The sequence below is a fragment of the Galeopterus variegatus genome, unplaced genomic scaffold (assembly GCF_000696425.1).
Source record: "Galeopterus variegatus unplaced genomic scaffold, G_variegatus-3.0.2 Scaffold2833, whole genome shotgun sequence".
In the NCBI taxonomy this organism is placed as follows: Eukaryota; Metazoa; Chordata; class Mammalia; order Dermoptera; family Cynocephalidae; genus Galeopterus; species Galeopterus variegatus.
In genome coordinates, this window is record NW_007728944.1 from 136,669 (window position 1) to 160,824 (window position 24,156).

At 40.4% G+C, this 24,156-nt stretch overlaps 1 protein-coding gene across 4 annotated transcripts in view; it reads left to right on the top strand.

Moving 5' to 3' along the window:
* The window catches only part of FOXJ3 (forkhead box J3), a 141,567-nt gene extending 120,835 nt beyond the window's left edge, over positions 1-20,732 (top strand). For all 4 annotated transcript variants that reach the window (XM_008583106.1, XM_008583109.1, XM_008583107.1 and 1 more), the window contains 6 exons: positions 2,457-2,631; positions 3,494-3,910; positions 9,467-9,568; positions 9,951-10,142; positions 15,669-15,776; positions 17,676-20,732. In XM_008583106.1, the coding sequence (XP_008581328.1) occupies positions 2,457-2,631; positions 3,494-3,910; positions 9,467-9,568; positions 9,951-10,142; positions 15,669-15,776; positions 17,676-17,791 (1,110 nt within the window). In that variant the 3' untranslated portion in view covers positions 17,792-20,732. The remainder of the gene's footprint in view (positions 1-2,456; positions 2,632-3,493; positions 3,911-9,466; positions 9,569-9,950; positions 10,143-15,668; positions 15,777-17,675) is intronic.
* Positions 20,733-24,156: the final 3,424 nt, after the last annotated feature.

Here is a 24,156-nt window from a genome sequence, read left to right on the forward strand (position 1 = left end):
CTCCTCAGTAGGCATAGAACAGGAAGAGCTACACACCACACTATTCATCTGTGTAAATTTGATTTCACCAGATCACTCCCTGTTCCAGAATGAGTAAATAGGAAAAAATTTACACAGGACAAAGATATAAGGGGAGGGACCTGAAATAAGAAAATAACATAAGGGAAAGAAAAACTCAGAGAGCAGAATTAAAATTCACATTGAATATAGGAAAAAAGAAAGTTGACTCCGCAAAACAGTTATCAGTGCTCTGAAAGAAAATTATTCTCCCAGATTGAAGGAGAAGCAGGAAAGGGAATAAAAATTATGTAAAAGAAGACAGTAAACATGGAGAACTGAGAATTATAGTTATCTCTGAAGAAGAAACCAGAAAAGTTGGTACAGAAGCAGTTTTCAGAAGGAATAGAAATTAAAAGAGTTACTGAGTTCTAGGAAAAATTAATGGGGGAAAAACCTACATCTGTACACATTATCGCAAATTTTTAAATTTCAGAAGTAATCACCCATAAAAATTCTCTGGCAGAAGAAATAAGTTACTTATAAAGAAATATGGAGCATTTTATGCAGTTTTGAGGGAATAGGTTTGGAATAACAAATATTATGCGAAGCCAAATTTTCACTTATGTGAAGGCAAGAGAAAGATGTTCTTTGATATGCAGAGCTTAGAAAGTATCCTGCCCTTGTTTTCATGTGTCCTTCCTTTAGCTGATTAAGAGGCGAATCAAATTAAAGACTCAATAATGATGAAGTCATGTTATGAAAAGACTAGTTGAGCATCGAAGCAAACTAAACAAAGATTTAATTATTTCTAAGTTGCTTTTAAAAATAAGTGTAAAAAATCTTGAAACCAAAAGAAATCAAAGAACACAGAGTACAGCATCATAAGATATAATAAAAGGAAAAATTAAATAATCATTTATAGAACTAGGTGACAGAAGTAGGAACTAACACGTTTGTTATGTCTATAAATGTAAGAGCGTTAAACTCCCTTATTAAAAGCTAGGCATTGTAGATTGCTGTTTTCGTTGAGCCACAAGATGTCAAATGGTCAAACAAGTCCTTAAGCAACAATTTAGTGGCAGCTGCTGGCTGGGCTTGTTACATGTCCATAGATTGAGACTGTTTAGACACAGGCGCACATGGATTGAGACTTTTATGACTTATACAGATAGTATAAGCCAAATCAGCATGGTGTCAGCTACCTGCATTCTACCCAATACCAAACCAGAGGACCAGATGACAGACTACATGAGTAGCAGGTCACTTTGTGGTGGTGAAACAAATTCTGTACTATAGCTTAAGCAGTTTTATAACCTACAGCTGTAGCCTAAGGGAGTAAGGCAGAAAGTGCCGTACCTCATTGAACCAGGGTGGCAGATGAGAATGTCTCTTTGCAACCTTCTTTAAGATAGAAAAAGGCAGATGTGAATTTGCTCCTCGTAAGACCTCTTGTCATCCCATGTTCCAGGAAAATCATAGAGTATTCCACCAAGGCTTAGATTGTCTGACCATCGAGCCTTGTCTGTGTGGTAATGTGTAAGGTCACCAGTGTGGCAGTGTTGGAGCCATTCCCCTACATAAAATTAATATTTTTCCATGTAGTTACAGACTTTTCATGAGCATCATTTTGAATGGCTGCTTATATTTCCAGTTAATGTTCATACCTTAAGTTTTCAAAACATTAAACAAGTAGTAGTTTACCAACCTTTGATATAATCTTTAAGAAATACAGCTGATCATCTTTTATTAATTTTATTTCTAGTTGTGCTGCCTTCAAAGTTAATTCTTATATTAAGGTGTTTTTGGTGCTTTTCTTTCCCCCTGCATAGCCCAAGGCCTTGATCTAATCTGTCTCCCTCAAAATCTTCTTTGTTTTCTACTTCTTCATTTCTCATTTTCCTTCAATTTTCTTTTCTTTTATTTATTAATTACCCTAGAAATGAAAAGTTAGGCATATTGAAGCTCTTTGCTGCTTTGGGCAGTGCCACACATCTGACTCATAGTACTCACAGTATTTGAGCTTATATACTTAAAGGTTAATTGAATAAACAAAAGAAATTTTAGTAGCTTCACAGTATAGTGGAGTTTGAGATGAGTTTCTGTAGAAAAAAAGGTAAAGATTCTACAGGAACTGGAAGGATTCCAGGCTTAACACATCACTTATTTGTAGGATCTTGGGCAAGTCGTTTAACTTCTTTGAATGAACTTTTTCTCCTCTTCTGTGAAATGTAGAGGTTCGATTAGATTTCTGTGGTTCTTCAAGATCCAAGTTAACAATTTTGCTGTCTGTTCTTCATGTGTACCCAACTTAATGGAGGATGGGAAAGCCAAAGACAGAAGTTATATCCTTTGGATTCCAGTGTTGGCACTAGTAATGTTTTCAGTTACGTAATTCATGTGACATACCAATTGTAATATGGAGCCACTGAATTAGTTGTATTTTCTTTTACTGATAGGTGACAAACCATCCAGAACCAGTGTCTCAATCATTAACTCCTCAGCAGCAGCCACAGTACAACCTTCCAGAACGAGACAAGCAACTACTTTTCTCAGAATATAATTTTGAAGATCTTAGTGCCTCTTTTCGGAGCCTTTATAAGTCAGTTTTTGAGCAGTCACTTAGTCAACAAGGTGGGTTTTTAATCATTTTCATACCATAGCTGGTATGCTTCTTTAATCTTAGAACAGTATCATCATAATCAGGGTTGGATAATTATAGTATGCCCTTTGTGCCTTTACTGTGCTCTGTATGTATGTATATCATAGCACAAAAATGACAGATAAATTTCGTCTTACATGCCTACTTCACTTGATTACTAGCGTCCTGGAGCACTGTGTTCAAGAATTCTGACACTGCATCTATGCCACGTGGGAAAGACTGCATGATTAATTAGTGATGTTTGGCATGTGAAGTGTTTGAGTGTTGAATGTTGTAGCACAAGAATAGATTTGCCTTGCTTTTGTTCTGACTGGTATTAGCAAAGAGATAGCTATTGGAGCATGGTGGTAGCATTATGATTTTGTGTGTGGCACTTAGAAGTGAACACATTGGCTAGTGGTCAGCTCTGGGTCATTGTTATATACAGTATACTTAAGTCAGATTTTAATACTAAAAGTGATTTTAGTTGAGATATGGTATTACATCTCAGCCAAATGCTAGATTGTTGCTATGTGTTCTTGTCTTATTAGCTGCTGATTTAATTTCAGTCAGAGTCATGTGATAAGATCAAAATGTTGCATTGTCTTTCCCCCATAGACCACTATTCAGGAATTGTTGACCATGCTCTACTTGAGGGCAGGGAATGATGTTTCTTATTCTTCTCAGTAATCCCAGAGCCCAGTGTGTGGTGGATGTTCCATAAATGCTTGTTAAACTGAACCAGTGTTGCGTCCTGACAACATATACTTTTGCTCTCTCAGTAATTTTGCAAATGTTTGTCATAAAATACAACTGAAATCTGACCGTGAGTGATCTTCCTCTCTCTGTTATTAGGTTTGATGAACATCCCTTCTGAATCTTCCCAGCAGTCCCACACTTCATGTTCCTATCAGCACTCTCCTAGTAGTACAGTGAGCTCTCACCCACACAGCAACCAAAGCAGCCTGTCCAACAGTCATGGCAGTGGCCTGAACACCACAGGCAGTAATTCAGTTGCACAAGTCTCGCTGTCCCACCCCCAGATGCACACACAGCCTTCTCCACATCCTCCCCTTCGACCACATGGTTTACCACAGCATCCACAGCGTCCCCAGCACCCAACACCACACCCACAGCAACACAGCCAGCTCCAGTCCCCACACCCCCAGCACTCCTCTCCACATCAACACATGCAGCACCATCCGAACCATCAGCATCAGACGTTGACACATCAGGCACCTCCACCCCCACAACAGGTATCCTGTAATTCTGGTAAGTTTTTGTCTCTTGGCTTGTGTTTGGCTAACTATGAATTAAGATCTGTCCTTTGTTATTTGGGGCTCATGCAGTGTTTACTACCACAACCCTTTTCATCATGTCTCCTTTTGTGTTTCCTTGCTATAATCCTATAATTGTAACTCATTTAATTCACAGATTGACCTGGAGATTTTCTTGGTTAGAATTTATTGTGGCAACATAGGCAAATTCAGCAACCCTTGCAGGTTTTGGTTTTAACTCTTGTTTAAAAACAAACTGGAAATGTTTTTGTGAGCATTTGAGAGTGGAATGCTCAGTCTTCTGCAGTCTCTTGTGATATAGTGGTATAGAAGAAAGAGCATAGGTGTATGTTGGAAAGGCCTATATTTGAATCCTCTTTAAGGATTAAAGAGGATTCTCTTAAGGATGTTATGACCTTGGGCAAATTACTTAACTTCATTTAGGGTGGAGCTAAACTGTTCTGGCATACAGTATTGTTATGTCGATCATATTGAGAATGCAAATATGAAATGCCTGGACTAGAACTTTGCGTTTAAGTTTTTTAAAAAAAAATTTTATTGAATCATAATTGATTATAAATATTTTTGGGGTTCAGTGTTGACATATGTTTATCAAATCAATATTACTAGTATATATATTGTTACAAATTGTACATATTCTTTATGCCCCTTGTCCAATCTCTCCCTGTCCCCCTCTTCCTCCCCTTTCCACCTCTGATAACCCTAGATTTCTTCTCTCCCTCTGAAAGAGTAATGGTTACTCTGTAGATTGGTTGCCTAGATGATCTGTCCAATGCTGAGAGGTGTGTTTAGGTCTCCCAATATTATCATAGAGCAGATGCTTCTTCTGTCACTCTGCAATGGGGTTTGTGGAGAGAGACATCCTCTTCTTCTTTTTGGTCTCTGCTTGTGACTCTGTGTGTGTCAGTGCACTCCAGTGGCTGGCAGACCATCTGCATGGTGGTTGTGTTGTCTAGCCACTTTCACGGCAGCTGTGGTGACTGTGGTGGGCCACCCACATGGAGTGATGTTTTTGGCATGCTCCTTATCACTGGCAGTGTGCCTGGTTGTGTTGGGGGTCTGGTCCCTGGCTCTGTGCCTCAGGACCCAGGTCAGGCCCCAAGGTGCTGGCAGTGTGCCTGGTTGTGGGAAGGGGTTCTGGTCTCTGGCTCCATGCCTCACGCCCCCAGTTGGGTGCCTGGTTGTGGGTGGGGGGGTCCAGTCCCTGGCTCTATGCCTCAGGTCCCTGAGTGGGTCCCGAGGCACTGGTGGTGTGCCTGGTTGTGGGTGGGTGGGAGTCCAATCCCTGGCTCTATGCCTCAGGTCCCCTGACAGTCCCAAGGCACTGGTTGTGTGCCTGAGCCAGAACTAATTTTTTGTCCTTTGCTTACTTCTAAAATGGGGGAACTTCCTGTGGGAACCAGTACTTGAGCTGTGTGGTTGAACTAAATTGCTAGTTTGCTCCTGTTTCCCTAGTGAAGGGCTTTTTGTGCAGCTCAGGTTTTAATCCAAGGCACTGGTTGTGTGCCTGAGCCAGAACTAATTTTTTGTCCTTTGCTTACTTCTAAAATGGGGGAACTTCCTGTGGGAACCAGTACTTGAGCTGTGTGGTTGAACTAAATTGCTAGTTTGCTACTGTTTCCCTAGTGAAGGGCTTTTTGTGCAGCTCAGGTTTTAATGGTTGACCTTATAGGTACTTCGGGCTCTCCAGAGACCCGGTGCACCTGAGTCGTGTAGAAACTCTGATCTGGGCCTGAGTCTTTTCATCAAACTGTATCCATGTAATTCTGTATTCCTGACCAGTCTCCTCTGAGTGGTCCTGTGCTGATTTGGGTGCCTGGTCACCTGTCCTTGCTGTGTCCCAGTGTTCCCTACTGCCCGTGCTGCAAACACTTCCCATGGGATGGGCCATGCGCTGGTCCCTTGCGATGACTCACTGGCCTCTAAATGGCACCTTTTTTTCAGTTGTTGTGGCTTCTTGCCCCTGTGTGAGTCCACAGGACCCTATTGGTGGTCTTGCTGTACTGGGGACTACCAAGGCCCTCTTCTGCTCTGCCTCCTCCTTGTAACTTCATCTGAAGGGCACAGCTACGGCTTCTGCCAATTCCTGCTCTGTGTGCTCAGCAGCTCCAGCCTTAAAGTGGCCACGGCCCAAGATGCTCAGAGCAGTTTTTTCTTTCTCTCATCATGGCTTCTTCCACCTTCATGAACTCCATAGGTTTCTCCTCCTCTTCCCCTGAGCTCTAGTGGTCCCAGTTTGGCTGTTGTTCCTTTTTTATAGTTGTAAATTGGTTGGTTTGTGGGAGAGAGTGATGCTCGGGACTGTCTATTCCCCATCTTGACTGGAGAAGTGCGTTTAAGTATTGATGAATGTTCCCCCTCTTCTTTTTTTGTCTTATTCTTGCCAAGTATGTCATCTTAGAATGATAGATTGCAAAGGAAGAAAACATTCTTCATATCCTGCTTAAACAAATATATGTATATTGCTCTTAAGATAGGTCTTGGTTCTTGGTGGTCTCTGGTAAGGTGCTTAACTGACATTGCTCATAAACCAGTCAGTCTTTGCACCGTGGAAGTCCAAGGGGGTACCATGGACATAGCTGTAAGGTAAATAGGGTTGTGCAAAGTACAGGTTGCCCACCTCACCCTGCCTAGCTGTCCACTTACCAGCCGTATCACTGATGAGATTTTTATCCTGTAGAAAAGATTTCTAAATGCTAGACAGTACTAGTTCTTATTCACCAATTAAAAATTGATCATTGTTTCAGGCACTTAGGCTCTTGTCAAGGAAATGAGCTTTAGATAGTGCATATTGTCTCTCATATTGTGACTTTGCTATAAAACTTAAATTTTTCTGGAGCTATTTCCTTACTTACAAAATAGAAAAAATAATAGTTTACAGGGAAGAATTAAATGAGGTAGGATATATTAAAATGCACAGCAGTATACCTGGAACTTACCCATGGAGTTATTTAGGGCCTTAAAATCTGAAATTAAAGTTGTCTTCGTAGTATTTTTTTCTTATTTGTATTGTTTTACCAAAATAACAAATAAAATCCAATGCGTGTTTTAAAAATCTATCATTTTTTTAACAATTGATTTTGTATTCCTGGTTACTAATTCGTGGTAGGTTCTAGAATAAAACTGAAAATTGTGTAGTTTCTTCCTTGGTGGAATATTTTCTAAACATCTTGAAATGATAGATATATGCCTAGAGAAAAAGTTATATAATAACTTTATTATATATAACTTTGTGTCTGTATAACAGTTTAAACTCTTTTAGTGTCAGGTCAATCACTATTCCTTACCGTTAGATGTCAATATGTTCTTTGGAAGTTTAATCCTATTCTTAATATGGTTTGGGGGATTGACCTATGAGTAGATATTGCGTGTCAGTATAAGTCTGCTCTGGTCATGCCTTTCTTCTTGTTAAGTCTAATGATTGCCAGGGGAGAAAAAGTACAATCAGAGCTGAGAACAATCCATGATGTGCCCTGAGTGGTCTTTTATGCCAGTGATAGCTTGCCAGAGAAGAATAGACACTTTGGGGAGTTAGGAATAATCATTTATCTCTGTGAATTACACATTTGTTATTTATAAGATGGGACTAAGCAGATTGTCTATAACAAGGAAGGACTGAAGTTGTTTGAGTGCCCATTATGTCCTAGACAATTTAGATATCTCATATTATCCTCCCTGATCAAGGATAAGTTACCACATTTTGTAGATAGGGAAAGTACAACTCAAAGAAGTTAAACACTTTGCTCAAGATCATACTGTTGCTAAGTGGTTAGAACTGGGGTTTATATCCTGACCCATTTGACTTCAAAGGCTGTAACACTGGTTATTCTTTAAAAAAAGGACTAAAGTCAGCAGACGTTTATTGAGTGGTTAGGGTTTGCTGACCCACTCTCTCTGTAGAGGTTGCTTCATTTTTGTTTGCCAAATCAGCATTTATTAAGGAACCTCCTCTTTGCCCTACCCCCAACAAAAAAAATTAGTCATGGCAAGAGTGTCCTAGTTCCTTGGCATAATTTTTTTTAGTAGGCCTTTGTTTCACTCTGGCCTCTTTTTTTTTTTTTTTTTTTGCTTTGGGTGTCATATTACCTAGGTGACTTTAATCATGTATAATTCCTTTGAACCTTGATTTCCTGATTTCCTTATACGTGAAGTTCTTCTGTACTATAGGATAAGTCTGATAGACTTGAATGTTCTTAGCTTATTTGGGCATTAGTTTAATCCCCCCCTTTCCCCCCCTCCCAACAAATTTTCCCTAAATTATGATTTGCTTGAGGGCAGGGTCATGACTCTGGTTCATTATTTATTTAAAAAATTCATAATTGGGGCTGGCCTGGTGGCGCACTTGGTAGAGTGCGGCGCTTGGGAGTGCAGTGGCGCTCCTGCCGAGGGTTTGGATCCCATATAGAGACCGGTCCGCTCACTGGTTGAGCGCGGTGCGGGCGTGACACTGAGGGTTGCGATCCCATTGCCGGTCGTGGTATGGGCGCGACACCGAGGGTTGCGATCCTGTTACCAGTCACGAAAAAAGACAAAAAGAAAAAAAAAAAATTCATAATTGGCAGAATTTTGTAAATCAAGTAGCCAGTAGTTGATACAGCTAAGAGTTGTCTGTGATGTAGAAAAAAATCCTTTTTATCAGTTTTTACCGTCATCCATCCAGGGACGATCCTAAAAACAGAGTAAGTTGGCCAGTCACTGAGTGGAAAATTTTCTTCCTCTATTCAGCACTATCTCATTGAGGGCAAGTCTTGCCACATGGCCCCTGACTGGTGACCACTTTGCTGACATTCTGACTGTGGAGTTGTAAATTCTCCTGATGATGTCACATTAGAGGATACCATTCCTGACTAGAAATGCCCTGACCTAGATTCATCAGCATTTCTTAGAGAAGTTTCAGCCCTCTCCTTCACTACCTTGGGAGGAGGGCTTTTGTTAAGGCGTTTCTCTCTCCTAAGGTTGCCTTGTAAGAAGAATCCGCTCTTACTATGTGATCTTATTTACCTCCCTTAAGTTAGTACATTGAAGTATACTGTGCATTGCTTCTAAATATGAACCTGTCTCATAAGTTATGAAGAGTATATTTTTTAAGATCATAACAAGACAGGAAAATGTATATATAGGGGGAAGTAATGTTTTGCATGACTTTTCCCACCTGGTCATTTATTTGTACTATACAAATATAAAGAGCTGTATCAAGTTCGATATTCTGAGGTGATCTGGCAGTTTGCAAGCTACCAGACTGAAGGTTAAAAGACCTGGGTTCAACTCTTAGATTCATCATGGTGACCTTGCTAAGTTATGCCGTCTCTCTGGGTTCAGTTTCTTGTATGTGTAAAATGTAGAGAAATAATACCCTTTCTGCCTATCTTACAGAGCAGATGACCTCAACACATGATTAACAGTTATAAGTCCCTTTGTAAGAGTGGACAGGGAGCAGCTAATGTCAGAAATAAGGTCTGCTTGTTGTCTGTCCCCACCATGCACTTCATACTTTCACTATCCTTAATTTTTGTCAATATTACTTTTATAGGTGTTTCAAATGATTGGTATGCAACACTTGATATGCTAAAAGAAAGCTGTCGAATTGCCAGCAGTGTTAATTGGTCAGACGTAGACCTTTCACAGTTCCAAGGTAAGTATTGGTTCCTTTTGACACATAACCAATATACATAGTAAGTTTCTTTATAGTAGAAATAAATATCTCCTTATATAGCATTTTTTTTGCAGTCAGTAGTATGCTTAAAAACAATGCTTCGTAAAATTCATAATAAAGTATTTTGGCCAGTTGATGTGGCAGAGGGTCACAGACGAGTTCTGAAAGAAATATGATCACATTTAAGAGAATTATACTTTCAATAATTTAAAAATGTCGTTCTTCATTGCATGGGCAAATCACTGTCATAATCTGGAATGAGCCAGTGGAAATTTTGAGGGCTGAAAAAATTGTTTCTTGCTATTTTCCTTGCAGTGTTTGCAGGACTGTGCTAACTGTATTTCTAATGCTTTCCTCTTAGGTCTGATGGAGAGTATGAGGCAGGCAGATCTCAAGAACTGGTCTTTAGATCAGGTTCAGTTTGCTGATCTGTGTTCTTCTCTTAATCAGTTCTTTACACAAACTGGCCTTATCCACTCACAGAGTAATGTTCAGCAAAATGTTTGTCATGGTGCCATGCATCCAACAAAACCTTCCCAACACATTGGAACAGGTATGGACTTAGTTATCTTCTTGATTCTCTCTTTTTCTCATCCATATGAAGTTTAGTAATTGTCTTAGGTAACTTGGTATGTTGCTAATGGTGACAGTGATTTTTTTTAAAAAAGCTTTACTTTACCACAGCAGGTGATCTGTTTGTAAGAAATGAATGAAAGCAAATATACGTAAGGTATATCTTAGAAAAATTGAAGTAAAGAGACTGTTTGTTTTTCTTTTGTGATTTATATGATTGTTTTATTATTTACAATTTTCTGATCATTAACTTTTTATTAAGTTATCAAACAAGAATTAAATGTCTTAAAAATACTTAGGTTTTTATAAGAACATAGTTATGAAGTTATAACAATTTAAATTTGTACAGATATGTAATGAAAATAAAAATGTCTTATATGTCTTCTAAGAATGTTAAACAAAATTCAAGTTTAACGTTTACTCGCAGAGTAGACATACTGGTAAATAGTTTCATTGATGTTTTGCTCTAGACCCAAAATGTTTGCTGTATATTTTTTAGTCTCACTTTCTTTTTTTACTCTTTATCCTTGTAACCATGTTTTCTACTCTGTAGTGCCAGCATTTTTACATGGGAATTGAATATCCAACTTATTTCTCTCCTTATTTTAATTTCTTGCTTTCTCTTATCTCCAAGTTTACTTCTTTTCTGTATGTTATCTTGGTTTTACATTTGATGCCAACAAGCCCTCTCTTTTCTATCCTGAGCAGCTTCCTTTAACCATTATCTTATTTCACATTTTTTGTCCTCCTGTGTTCTCATCAGTCTGGCTGCTTCTCTCTTTTCATGAGATCTTTATGTCTGTGTCCTTTGATACAGTAGAAATTTTCCATCATCTTTGCTGCTTCCATTTTGTTGAATAGCTTTTCCTAAGACATTTTAAATAGCTTACTTAACCTGAAGCTTTCAGTAGCTGTTTGATTCTGGTGATTTATTCACTCAATACTTTATATCCATACAAGGGCCTTATTCAGTGTCTGGCATATAGGAGGTACTTAGCATTAGCTAAGTTTATTGTTTATCCTCCATATGCCAGACACTTAACTTTATGTTATTTATTTATTTTTTGATAACTTTTTAGTCCCTTTCTCTCTCTCTTCTTTAGTTAATTCTTTTGTGGTATATTCATTTTTAAGTAACAAGATCTCTATAACCCTGCAGGTATCCTCAGTTATGTGCGTTCTTCTATTTTATTTTTTTGATCTCTTCTTTTAGATGGACAGCCTGTCTTTGTTCCTCTGATAGGTCCTTGGCCAATAATTTGTCTTTCTCAGGGTACATTATTTTCATTTTTCCAACTTGCTTTAAGTCCTAGAACAGGTGTACATCTGTCCATTGTCCCTTGTTTTTCTTTTCTTATTTCCTTTCTGTATTCAGCCAAAACTGTTGCTTCTAAGTGCTGCCATGCTCTCTCCTTTGCTAAATCCATCTCTAACCATTTTGGTCAGCTTTGAAAAGTACTAGGTAAATTTGCATAGCTTATGCATACATTACTAGTCTTCTGTGTTTGGGGGTGGGTACTTGTGTTGCTCACAGATCATTGCCTTGTGCAAATCAGGGAATTCTAGGAGGATAGGTAGAGGTGGGTCAGTTGTGAGAGGCAGCCATCTCAAAAAGTCTAGTGTACATGTTAGCCAGTAGCTCCCACTTTGATGAATTTCAATTCTGTGACCTAAATCTCTAAGAAAGGTCCACGTGTACTTTGTGGTCTTAGTACTTGATATATTTGGTCATGGAAAAAGCACTGTTCGTCTGCCAGAGTGGCCAAGCACTCCTTCTGGATTCTCTCTAGATGGAGATCCTGGGTTATTTTCCTAATTCCTTTGTTCCTAGACTTCTGTGTTAACTAATCTTAATCTTTGAGCTTGATTATTTGGTTCTGGTATTCAGTGATTCTTTTAAATTTTTTCTGTTATTTTTCCTTTATTTTGCCAAGGCCCTCCTTTTCTCTAGGGTCCCCACAACTCCTTGATGATTCTCAGTGCTACTCTAGTCACAGCTTATTAAAGGTAGAAAAACTATAGTTTTTCCTCAGTGCTTATTCACCTCTTCCAACTCTCACTCTCCCCCTTTCATCTGTTTTTTCTGACTCAAAAGACCTTTAGCCAAGCCTGACGTGCCAAGCCATGTTAGCCTCTGACAACACTTTCTTTGACCAGTTATGGTGCTCCAAGTATCCTGTCACCTTGTGCCTGCTGATGGCTAGTCACAAACATGCAGATTTTTTACGTGTCTATCCTGCTTCCTCTTCCTTTTTTTCTGCCTTTTACATCTCTATACATCAAAACCATTCAGACAGCTCACTTCCCTTATCTCCTTATCCCCAATAATTCTTTGCGACATTTTCTTAGAAACGTAGTATAAAAGGGTAATTCAGAGAGCTGTTGATTTTATCCTTTTATTTAACAGATAAGTGGCCCAGAGAGAGGAAATGACTTGCCCAAAGTTATATAGTTCGTTCAGATACAGGTCTTAACTCCCAGGATATAGCCTCTCCATATCCTTCAAACCTTCCATGTCACTCCTATCTTCAAGGCTTTCCCCTTTTTGTGAACACCTCTTTGAGCTCCTTGGAGACTCAGTGCATGTGGTATAGTGTGTTAGTGTGGAAGGGGGAAGGAGAGAAGGATGTTACAGAACACAGTGTATCACCTCTTTTTCCTAAGTCATTTTACCTGGGTTTACAACTTAAGTCCTCTAGCTGTGCTAGTGTTAATTTGGTGCTCTGCTCACAGGTCATTAAATATAGGTAGGTGTACATTCATTCAGCAAACATTTATTTATACCTTTCCTGTGCCTGCCTGGGTATTGGGCACCAGCAGTAAAGAGATGACTCCAGAATAACCCATCTTTGAGACGTAGGAGTTATAGGAGATCACAGACTGATGCGTGAGACAGGTGCATCAAGAAATACAGTATGTTGAGGGTTCTGCTTCTGCTATAGGGTGTAAGTGCAATGGGAATTCAGAGAAAGGGGCTTAAACTGTCTTGGGGAGATAGAAAAGCATCATAGAACAAGGCACATTAGAGCTGGACTTTGTAAAATAAGTGAGATTTTTGTAAGACAGAGATTATGTCTCCTCCCTACTCAAAACCCTCCATTGGAACCCATCATTTTCAGTAAACATCTAAGTCCTTAGTATGGTCTATGTGGCCCTACACAGTCTGGTCCCCCATTACTCTCTGACCTTGTCTCCTGCTCCCAAACCACTGGTCTCCCTGCTGTTCTTTGAATGTGCTCTGCACGTTCTATCTACCCATGGCCTTTGTACTTGCTGTTTGTTTCCTCTGTCTGGGGTGGTCTTCTCCCAGATAGTCACATGACTCATTTCCTTATCACGTTCAAGTTTTTTTATCTGAGAACACATACTCAAGTGATGCCTTCCTTGACTTTCCTATTTAAATGGCACCCACTGTCCAGCATGCCTTGTCCCCTCTCTACTTTATTTTTTTCCATAGCTTGTTAACATACTTGTTTATTTTGTTTCTTTGCTCCTACTCTGCACCCACAAGAATATGCTCCAAAAGAGCAGGAGTTTATTTTTTCATTGCTGTATCCCTAGTGCCTAGAGCAGTTCCTGGTACATAAATACTTCTTAAATGAAGAGAGTCTGCTTTGAATAAATAAACTGTGTGATTAGATTTCTAATTCTCATAACTATATTCTAAATGTCATAGGATTTCAAAAATCTTTGGAAACTGCACTGGAAGTTAATTTCTTACACAGGAAGTCTGGGCAGACTCTTATTGTTCAGACTCATTACAATGAGAACATGGGGAAAAATGAGAAGTGGTGGAAATTTCTGTCTGAAAATAAAAGTGTTAGGAATGTGACAAAATTTCAATAAGTTAAGTCTGTTTAATATAGGTGTCTATTTATTCTCATAATTCTTCTCTAATTCCCACCCCCTCTGCCTTTGAGACAAGAATTACTAAGCCATGATAGAAAAGAAAAAGGAAATATAAAAAAAGATTAACCCAATAAAAATCAGGTTTGTCTTTTGATTGTGACTTGAAGTCTAAGGATGTGTAGAACAAGAGCTAAGATTTTGTAGGACAGAGGATGGGAAGTCATTGGCATCTGAGTGACCATATTGCTCCAAGTGGTGTGGCCTTTCCAGCCTGGTGCTGTCTTTAGAAAGTGCACTAGTTGTGTATGTGAAGGCTGATCAGTGTTTGGAGACAGGATTTTTCCCCCCAGGAATACTAGAGCTGTAGGTTAGTATAACTTTTTCCTCTTTTTTCTTCTGAAATCATCAGTATGGTTAGTCAGTCAGAGAGCTCAGTTCTGACTATAAACTTTACTATAAAAAGGCATATTATCTTAGGAGGCAGTGACTGGGGAGGAGGTCAGAAGTCTTGGGTTCTGTGCATGGTTCTATCTCATTTCCTCTCGACCCCTGTTTCCCTGTCTGTGTGGACAGAGCAGGGTTGGATTAAATCATCTCTGAGGCCATCTAAGCCTGGACAGTCTGGCTTTCCAATGACAGGTGAAAACTTGTGAGCAGGCAAATACAATATGTCCTACCTTAATAGAAGGAGAAGATTTTTCTTCCTTTTTCACTTTCCTCCAGGAAAATGGTTGCTATTTTTTAGTTTCATTACAGCATTGCTAGAATTCAAGGGTAATTTGTGTGAAACACTAGAAAAACTTAGGAAAGTTGCCTTTCCTAAAGTCTATATGTTCCTTACAATGTGAACCAGTTTTACAGTCCTCCTTCCCCATGAGTTATTGGGGGGAACGGTCATAATGTTTGTTCCCCTCCCTGTCTGTTTTGCATTATGATACAACATAATTGACATGTTGGAGCTGTTACACTTGATGACTCCTGTCAGTGAAAATACATTCTTAAAGTACCTTCTGAAATATTATTTGAAGATCTGTTTCTCACCTCCCTGATCACCTTTGCTTGGTATAACTCTTTTACCATGTGCAGATCTTTGCTGTTACTTTGTGCCTCCCAGGCATACATGGCTAGGCCTGCCTTGGGGGCGAGAAAATCAGGGCAAGAGAGAAATAGGCAGTAGTAGAAAGAGTCTGTGAATTAGAAGATCTAGATTTTAGTTCCAACCGTGTCAAATTAATGTGTCTTTGGACGAGTCAGGTTAGCCTTTCTGAGCTTCAGTGGCCTCACCTGTGAAATGGGGATAATATTTCCTGTCTTTTCCTCCTTGTAGGCCTAGTGGAAGGGTCAGCTGAAGTAATGGGTATGATGAAAGTACTTTTGAACTGTATTGAGGTATGTGACAACAACAGTAATAGACATAACTTGCCTGTGAGCTTATGGAGAGTTAGTGGCAGTGCCAGAGTTAGTTTCAGTTTACTCACACCCAGCCTGGCACCCTGTTCAAAAGGGCAGCACCATCTGCGGGAGTAATTTTTACTTCCCTCTTCCTCCTCACCATACCTGCTTAATTTAGTTTTAGGTATCAATTCTGTTTTTAATGCTTGATTTGTTTTACTTATTGTAACATGTTTTTTCTCTTTCTGCTTTTTAATCTGATTAGGAAATTTGTACATAGACTCTAGGCAAAATCTCCCTCCTTCAGTGATGCCCCCCCCTGGTTATCCTCATATCCCACAGACACTCAGCACTCCAGGAACAACAATGGCAGGTAATGTGTGTGTGCGTGTGCGGCAGTTGGTACCCAGTGTTTAGTGTTGAAAAGCTTTAACCATCCCATCACTGAATGAGGCTGCCTCAGGGAGGAGTGAGCTCCCTGTTGAGGGGGGCAGAGGTGCAGAGACTGCACAGACAGCCACTTGGTTTCAGTGCTGGTAAAGGGATTCAAGCATCAGTTGGTGTTTGGACCGTAGGATCTGAAGTCTCTCTTAGCCCTAGGTGCTGTGATTCTAATTATTGTCCTGCCTCTCTAGGAGGGCTAGGGGCATAGAGCATCCTAAGTCTTAGGTATCTTTGAGAATATTTCATTTTGACAGCACTTTAGCATGCTTCAGGAACTTACTTTGATTCGCTCCAGTAGATTCTGCTCCATTCATTCTGATGGAGTTCCCCTAGCTATAATTTCCAGGGAAGTACTTTGTAGAGGAGGTAAGTTTTAGAAGTTACTAGTTCATAAACTTTTTTCTTCTAGGTTCCTGAATGTAGGATAAGTTACATTTAGCCAGGGGAATAGGCCACATTATTAGAGGTGGAAGGGGTCTAAAGGATCACCTGGATGAGAAAATGGAGTCCCAGAAGGAGGGATAACTTGCCCAGGCCACTCAGTTTGGTGGGTGGCCAAACCAAGACTCAAGCTCCACTGTCTGGATTTAGAGTCCATTGTTTTTCTCATGTACCACAGTACCCTTTTCTTAGGCTGTAAGAGGAAAAGACAAAAGTTAATGTGTGTGTGTTGGGGGAGAGGGGGAGAGGATTTAAAACCCTGAAAGAACTATGTGCCAGGCAGTAGTGAAGAAGATGAGACCAAGTGACATGTCCTTTGATGAAGAGGAAGGAATGTTATCTGTTGTGAGTACTTGCTCATTTGTAGGTGGCATGATAAGGTGTTTAAGACTCTGGAGCCAGATCAGCAGTGTTTGACTCCTGGTGGTTTGCCACTTCATAGCTGTGATGCTGGGCAAGCTACCTAACCCTGTCTCTAAAAGGGGACTAATAACACGACCTAACTGCTAGAGTTGTTGGGAAAGTTTTTGTTAAATCAGAGAAATACAGGCATTTCTGCTATACTGTGTAAACTGAAAACCTTAGCATTTTGTAAAATTATACATTAAAAGTTAGAGGGCTTATGAGAAAAATAAGATAAAAGAATATGCTTAATTCCCAGTAAAGAAATGAATTCTACAAGTGAATATCAATCTCTACCAAAAAAAAAAAAAAAAAATGAGGTTGGTTAGAAGAGGGTTTGTCTAGATATGGAGACAAAGGCAGAGTGCACTGAAATTGGGGAGCACAGAGCACACAGGCAAACTGAACCCAGAAGAAGAGCACGGGGAGAGTGGGCATCATGTACTTAGCTGTGTTCCTCCAGGGTTGCCTACGTTCCACTGTGTTCACCTGCGGTTGCTTGGTGGCACAAAAATTAACTCACTGGGGAAAATTCAGTGTGACCTGGTGTTACTTCAGTGGTATGCTAACATCATTCTCTTTACCATTCTTATGCGAGCCAATTCATGTTACTGAAACATGAGTTGGAACAGAACAGACTGTAAGAGAAATGGTTGTGTCAGCACTTTTCTTATGCCTTCTTCACTGCAGTCTGGTATAATGGAAAGAGCGTGAGTTTTGGAGTCAGGTGAACTGAGTTCAGATCCTGTCTTTGTCCCTTACTAACTATATGACTTTGGGGAACTTGCTCATCCTCTTAAACCTTGTCCCACTTACCTATAAAATGAGGGTCAGAAGATCTACTTTGTTGAAGGCTAATGGGTGGATTAGGATTAGTGTGATAATGTGTGCTGAATACCTGGTACATAGGAAGTGCTCAGTAGGGGTTTATTTCTTCCTTTCTTTTCTACCCAAGTCACTACTGACATTGCCTCCTTCCTTCCAGGCCACCATGGAGCCATGAACCAGCAGCACATGATGCCTTCCCAAGCCTTCCAGATGCGGCGCTCCCTGCCTCCAGATGACATCCAGGATGACTTTGATTGGGATTCAATTGTGTAGGGCTTGTTTCTATAAGGCACCAGACCCCATTGTCACCTTTCTGTGCAGTGAAGGGAAAGGTTTAAGAGAATCCAGTTGAGAAAACAGAATTGCTAATCACTTTACCAATGTTATCAAAATTTCTTTTGAAGACAATCAAAAAGATTTTAGCTGGATAACTTACTGCTTTTATCTGACCCAAACAAGTACTACATGTTTGTCTCCCTGCCAGCTGCCCTATGTAGCTCCTAACTGTTGTGTGATTTGGACGGATTTTGCATATTTGTGTCAGTTTGATGTTAACCACAAGTGCCAGACTGATTTTTCAGACAGAGCCTATTTTGCTGCAAGCAGTTTATAGATACATATGTGTAAATATATGTACAAAAATTACCGAAAGGCTTCAATTTTTTTCTAATTGGATTATTATGCCTTTAAAAGAAAGTTATTGTCAGTTTTTATTCCTTGTTAGGCTATTTTCTGCAGGATGCTTTTAACTGATGTAGGGAACCAAAAGGAGATAGATTTTTTCAAACTCCGTTCCCCTTATTTAATCTTTTTCAGAAATGTGGGTAATGAGTTCTACCTGGTAAGTCAAAGAACCCAGAGTTTGATACTCTCCAGATAATCCAAAGGGGCATGTTGTTCTTGAGCAGCATAAAGAACTGACCAAATTTGTTTTGATGCTTGGGGGATTATAGAGTATATGTTGTACCATGTCAATGTCTGTTTTCCTAACTCTGCATTATAAGAGTTCTAAAATTTGATCATTTAGAAGCTGGCCATTGCTTGGCTCTTTAAACAAATCAGTGCTTCCACATTCACTTATTTATTACTCAAAAGTGTTATTTTAGTATTTATTTCTACCTTCTTTGAATGCTCAGCTCCTATTGGGTTCATTAAGGAGAAATGTGGTATCCGAAAGCACAGAATTATTTTTCTTAATAAGAGTTTACAGACAAGACAATCAGAGGGATATTGTGTCATTCTCTATCATCACTCCTTTTACCACGTGAGTATATTTCCTTGTCTTAGCATTCCTGCTGATTGAGACCTATTAGCTAAATAGGATTTTTCTGGAGTTTGAATCAGAGTCCATATGGGCAACAGAACAGCAGGACAGTGTTTATAAAGCAAGTTTCCCCGCTTATCCTCTTTAGGTAGCACTGAAAGGAGGATAGAGCCACACAGATTTTATTTGCCTCAGTCTTCAGTGTAGTTATTAAGTGGCTTGCTGTTTCTGTTGTCTTGTGTGTCTGTGTGTGTGTGACATTTGGTCACTTTCTTTGAAATGCAGCCCCAGCTCTTAGGGGTTTTTATTAGTTGTTTTGTTTTATATCATATATCACAGTTACTTTGCATGGATTGATTGTTTTAGTTTTCTAATAAAATTAGAAGAAATGAGGTTTTTTAAATTTTATTTTTAATGATTAGATTTTGGATTGGTTCTTTAGACCAAAAAAAATTTTCTTCAGTTCTAGTGGGGAATTGTGTTCCATCACATCAAGGAGTAGTAACTGCTGACTGATTGCTTTTGCATCTCTGGTCTCTATCAGCCATGCTAAATCACTTTAATTAGCCTTGGTGATTCTCTGATTGAGTAATCTCTACTTGAACTAAACAAGCATTTTTGTTTGTGCGTGCGTGCGTGTGCATGGGTATGTGTGTGTATGTGTGAGAGTGTGTGTGTGAAAGAGAGAGAATATATGTTTGTGAACATGTAGTGTTTTTTTTTTTTTCTTTTAATGGAGTGTTGTCTTGACTGAATCACTGGGAAGCCAGCCATGGTAGGGGCTGCTGAGAAAGGAAGAGATTGGTGAGAAAGGAAGAACTTTATGTTTTTCTGTTGTTTGGACCCTGCTTGGCATGGAAAAGGAAGCTCAGTTCCAGCCTCTTGGATAAACGAAAATTGGAGGACTCTGGAAAGGCAGCCAACAAACAGCCCTCTCTTAGAAGGATCAGAGGCAAGATGGGATGGCAGCCTGCAGAGTAAAAGCTTTAAAAAAGAGGGGCAGTTTTTCAATAGTCCACTCAAGTCACTGTTTTCTAATCTTCAAAATAGCTGTTTTGAAACTGTTTAAATTGCTTGGGTTGCAATGTGCACTTTAAACAATTTGGATATTGGATTGCAGTCTCGTTATACTGAGTGATTTAGGTAGAACCACTGATGATGATTTTACAAATTGTGTGAAGCTAATTTTCCATTTGGCAATCATTTACTATTTGCAATGATCAATATTTTTTATGAGAATTTAATCTTACCAAGAATGGTCCTGGAAGCAAAGCCTTTACAAAGACCCATCCCACTCTCCTGTGAGCCAGGTGGCCCGGGGGAGCCCAGGACAGGCTGCCTCTGTGGACCCTGGCCAGACAGGGCTACTTGGTGAGGTGCTGAGAGTCCCTCTAGTGGCCATTTCAATTGGTAGTTGTTAATGCAGAGTAAGTTCTGTTTAGGGCTTAAATTGATTGAAGACTTGGGGAAGAGAATAATAAATGCATGTAATCAAATGGAGGCACTCTGTCCAGGAGAATAATCCGACTGGCATTTGTGGCAGTTTTTGAAATGTAAATGTATTCATGTTTGTTCTTGTAAATACATGTCTCTCAGATGTCCTTTGAAGTGGGAGGGAATCAATCTGGGGATAATTTCAAATGGAATAGAGTATTTTGATATTGTTCATTCAGAGGGTGATGTGTACATATCTATATTGTATATATGTGATGAAAATGCATTGGCTTTTCGTGCAAACCACCTGCTCTCTGTACTGCTATTGGACAGTGTTTTAATGTTTCTACGGTTTTGCTATTGCACGATTTCATATTTTGCCTCTATGATGAACGGCACCCATTCTTTGTAACTGTTTAGTGCTGTAAAGAAATACTCCAAGTGTCATTAGGATTGTTGCTGCCAGACCTGATATGCATGAATGGCACTTAAAATAAATATATTATGTTAACTCTATTTACTACACTGATTACTCTGCGTTGTTTCCTGGAATTGAGGGAATAAGAGTGGAGCTAGTCCAGATGCGGAATCTCTACAGCCAGGACCCCAGAGTCCTTGGGGTCTCTGAGATTGTGTCCCATGCATCACTGCCTCAGACCAGTAATTGCCGCCATTTGTCTAGCATCTCACTAGCTTTGTGAACTTGGGGAAGTTACTTGATTTCTCTGAGCCTCATTTTCCTCATTTACAGTGCCTATAGAATGAGGATAATACCTACCTCCTAGAGTTCTAATGGGATTACATTAATTAATACATTTAAACATTTAGAGCAGTATTTGGGACATGAAGCATACTGCCGGGTGCTGTGCTAAGTACATATTGTGATCCTTGTTTTGCAGACATAGGAATAGCTGAGATAGAAGTATAGTGACTTCTTTAGATTCTTTAATTAGCAAGTGACAGAGCTGAGGTTTGAATCCAGGTTGACTCCAAGCATTATGTTCTTTTACATGATCCTCTCTTACTTCCCAAAGGAATTCCCCTATCCCTGCCCTTGCTCCCATTCTCGTCCCTAGCACTGCCTTCTCCAAGAGCTATTTCTAAAAATTGAAAGTGGAACTTGACATTTGCTGAGCAGATACTCCGTGTCAAGCCCTCCTCTGAGAAGTGCACAGATGAGAAAGCCATAGTTCCTGTCTTTGGGGGTTGCAAACTTGCCCAGGACAGGTAGCAAATGCCAGCCCAGGGAAACTGCCCAGGGAAGCTAGTCTGAAGGTATGCCCTGGCAAGGCAAGATTCTAGGGGTGAGGATTTGGGTCATGCTGAGGACTGGGACAATGCTTTAGGAAAGGCTCAGGGTGGGTATGGGCCATTTAAGTTGTCTTCAATGGGTCCTGGACAGACGAGAGAAGGTATTTATATTTATACCATTGCTTTGAGCCATGCGTGGAAGCTAGGTTAGCATGGGGGTTGTGGGTTGAGGAGGGAGAAGTTTTGGGCTGCTAGTAAAGAGCCAAGCACAGCAGTTCTATGAGTGGTTGTTCCCCATCTTCACTGATGAGGAAACAGGCTCAGAGAGACTAAGCAACTGGCAGACCAGCAACACTGGAGGAAGTGGAATTGAACCTGTATGTAGTCTGTCACGCTCGAGAAGCGAGTAGCTTCCCACCAGTCCCGTGATCTACCCAAGGCCTTTGGCTACGTCTAATTTAACCCGTACAATGTTGCCATAATTGTTCTTTTATTGCAGTTTTACAGATGGGTAAACTGAGGGTCAGGAAGATTAACCGGCCTAAGTTCTCACAGCTAGTAGAGAATCTGGGATAATTTAGTCTGGACATGACTCCAGAGCTCATTTCCTTTTACCCCACTGCTTCCCAAAAGAGGAATTCTCCCAAGGCCAGGGTAGTGACTACCCACCCAGTGTGTGTGTCCCTTGGAGGGAGGAGCTATGCTTTACCCCCATCCCAGGTAAGTTTTGGTCATTAGTGGTGCCTCTGAAAGACTGTAGTCGGGGACACAGTTAAATCTGGTCACCTTGTGCTGATTCAGCTGCAGCTGAAGTGCACCTCTGATGAAATGAAGGAAGTAGACAAGGTTAAGATGCATGTTTAATTCTCAAGACTTTAACATGTTACAATGTGCTTAGGGCTGCTACTTATAGATGTGACTTATCTGTTGAGTAAAGCAGTCATAGAAAAATCACATAAGCATCAGCATTCATAGAAGGGTTGACTGCATCTAAATGCCCTAGAATCACAGGACTATCCTAAAAGCTTCAAGTTAGAAGGGACCTTAGAAATCTAGTACAACCCCTACATTTTGTTGTTGAGAACATTGAGACCCAGAGAGAGAAGCAACTTGCCCAAAATCACACAGCTAGTTAGGGAAATTTGGGGAAGGGGAATGGAGAATGTCATTTACCGGGCAGCAATTTAAAATTCCTACACACATTGTCCTATTTGATTTAGACAATAATCTGATGTAGTACTGATATTGCTCCATTTTACAGAAGAGGAAACAGCTTCAGAGAGGTAAGTCATAATGGAGTTGCATCATGAATGGTTTCACAAAGCATACAAATTCAGTTATACACACTTGGCCAAAAAGAGAAAGAATGGAAATTTAAAATAATGTCATAGTGGAGTATCCATCTGTAATAGACATGTGCCCTTAAGTGTGTGTGAATGGAATGTTTGAATCTGAGACCATAACTGCTATCTGCTTCCATGTATCTCTGCCTAAGTATCTCTCCACTGACTATGATCCCAGTGGGTAAAGCTATATATGTTTTGTACAACATTGCCCTTGGGTATGAGCCAGCTGTTTGATCTGGCGCTCAAAGGCAGATGATAACCAAGAGCTAGAAAAACTGGCTTAATTGAAATGTTTTTAGCCACAATAGTGGTGCCTTCCTGAAGGATTTTCAGGAGTAATTTCAAACTTAACCTTCCTGCATTCATCCCTCAATATGATACCTGACTGGTCAACATGTACAAAGGACAAACTTGGGAATGGGCTGCACCAGAGCAAGAATTCAACCCCAGCTAAAGGCTGGCTTCAGTTTCCAACTTTCCAGCAGTGCCACTAAGCAATGCTAACCCCAGACATACTGAAGTAGACAGCTACCATCTATTAAGTGTTTGTTACTTAATATTATTTGTCCCAAGCATTTGATTATATTTGCTCTGAAACAATTGTGTGTGGTGAATACTGTTATCAACTTCATGTTGCAGATGAAGAATCTGAGCCACAGAGATGTAGTCACTTGACCGGGATCCTCCAGCTTGTAGAGAGAATAGTAGCATCAATAGAGCTGGGATTTCAAACCTAGGCCGTCCAGCTCCAATGTCTGCCCTCTTCACCATACTGTACTCTCTCAAGTCCTATTCCCTGAGATACCAAGCAGAGAACAAAGCAGAAGCCGCTTTGCAGTAAGGCTGCAGTGAGCACCTGTGGCCACCAGAGGGTAGGGGCTGTCAGCGTGTGCCTTTCCTCTTTTGGAACATTTTCCTTACTCTGGGAACTGTGCTCCCTTTCTCTGCAGCCCCCAGATTTAGTTGCTCCTAAAGAAAGGTGGGGATCCCAGTAGCCAGCCCCCAGAATCTGTGCCCATCTTCTTCCGTGCCAGAGTTGGTTGGAAAATGCTAAGGAGTCCCTCTGGTTCTGAGCAACAAACATACTGGTGGTCCCTACTCCAGAGCTACCTCTGAACCTGCTGCCCTGTCCCAGCCTTCCTGGTGCTTCCTGCTCCCCTACTTCAAGGTTCCCCCCCATCAGCCCCAAACTCTGAGTATCCTGAGGCTCTCTGCTCTTCTGGGACCAGTGGATGCTGAGGACTAGCATTGTTTTGGCAGGTGCGGCCCGGGCTGTGGTCGGGCCAGCCACATACCTTGCCATTGGGTGTCCACCCTTGCCCTCCCCAGCCCTGCCTCTGAAC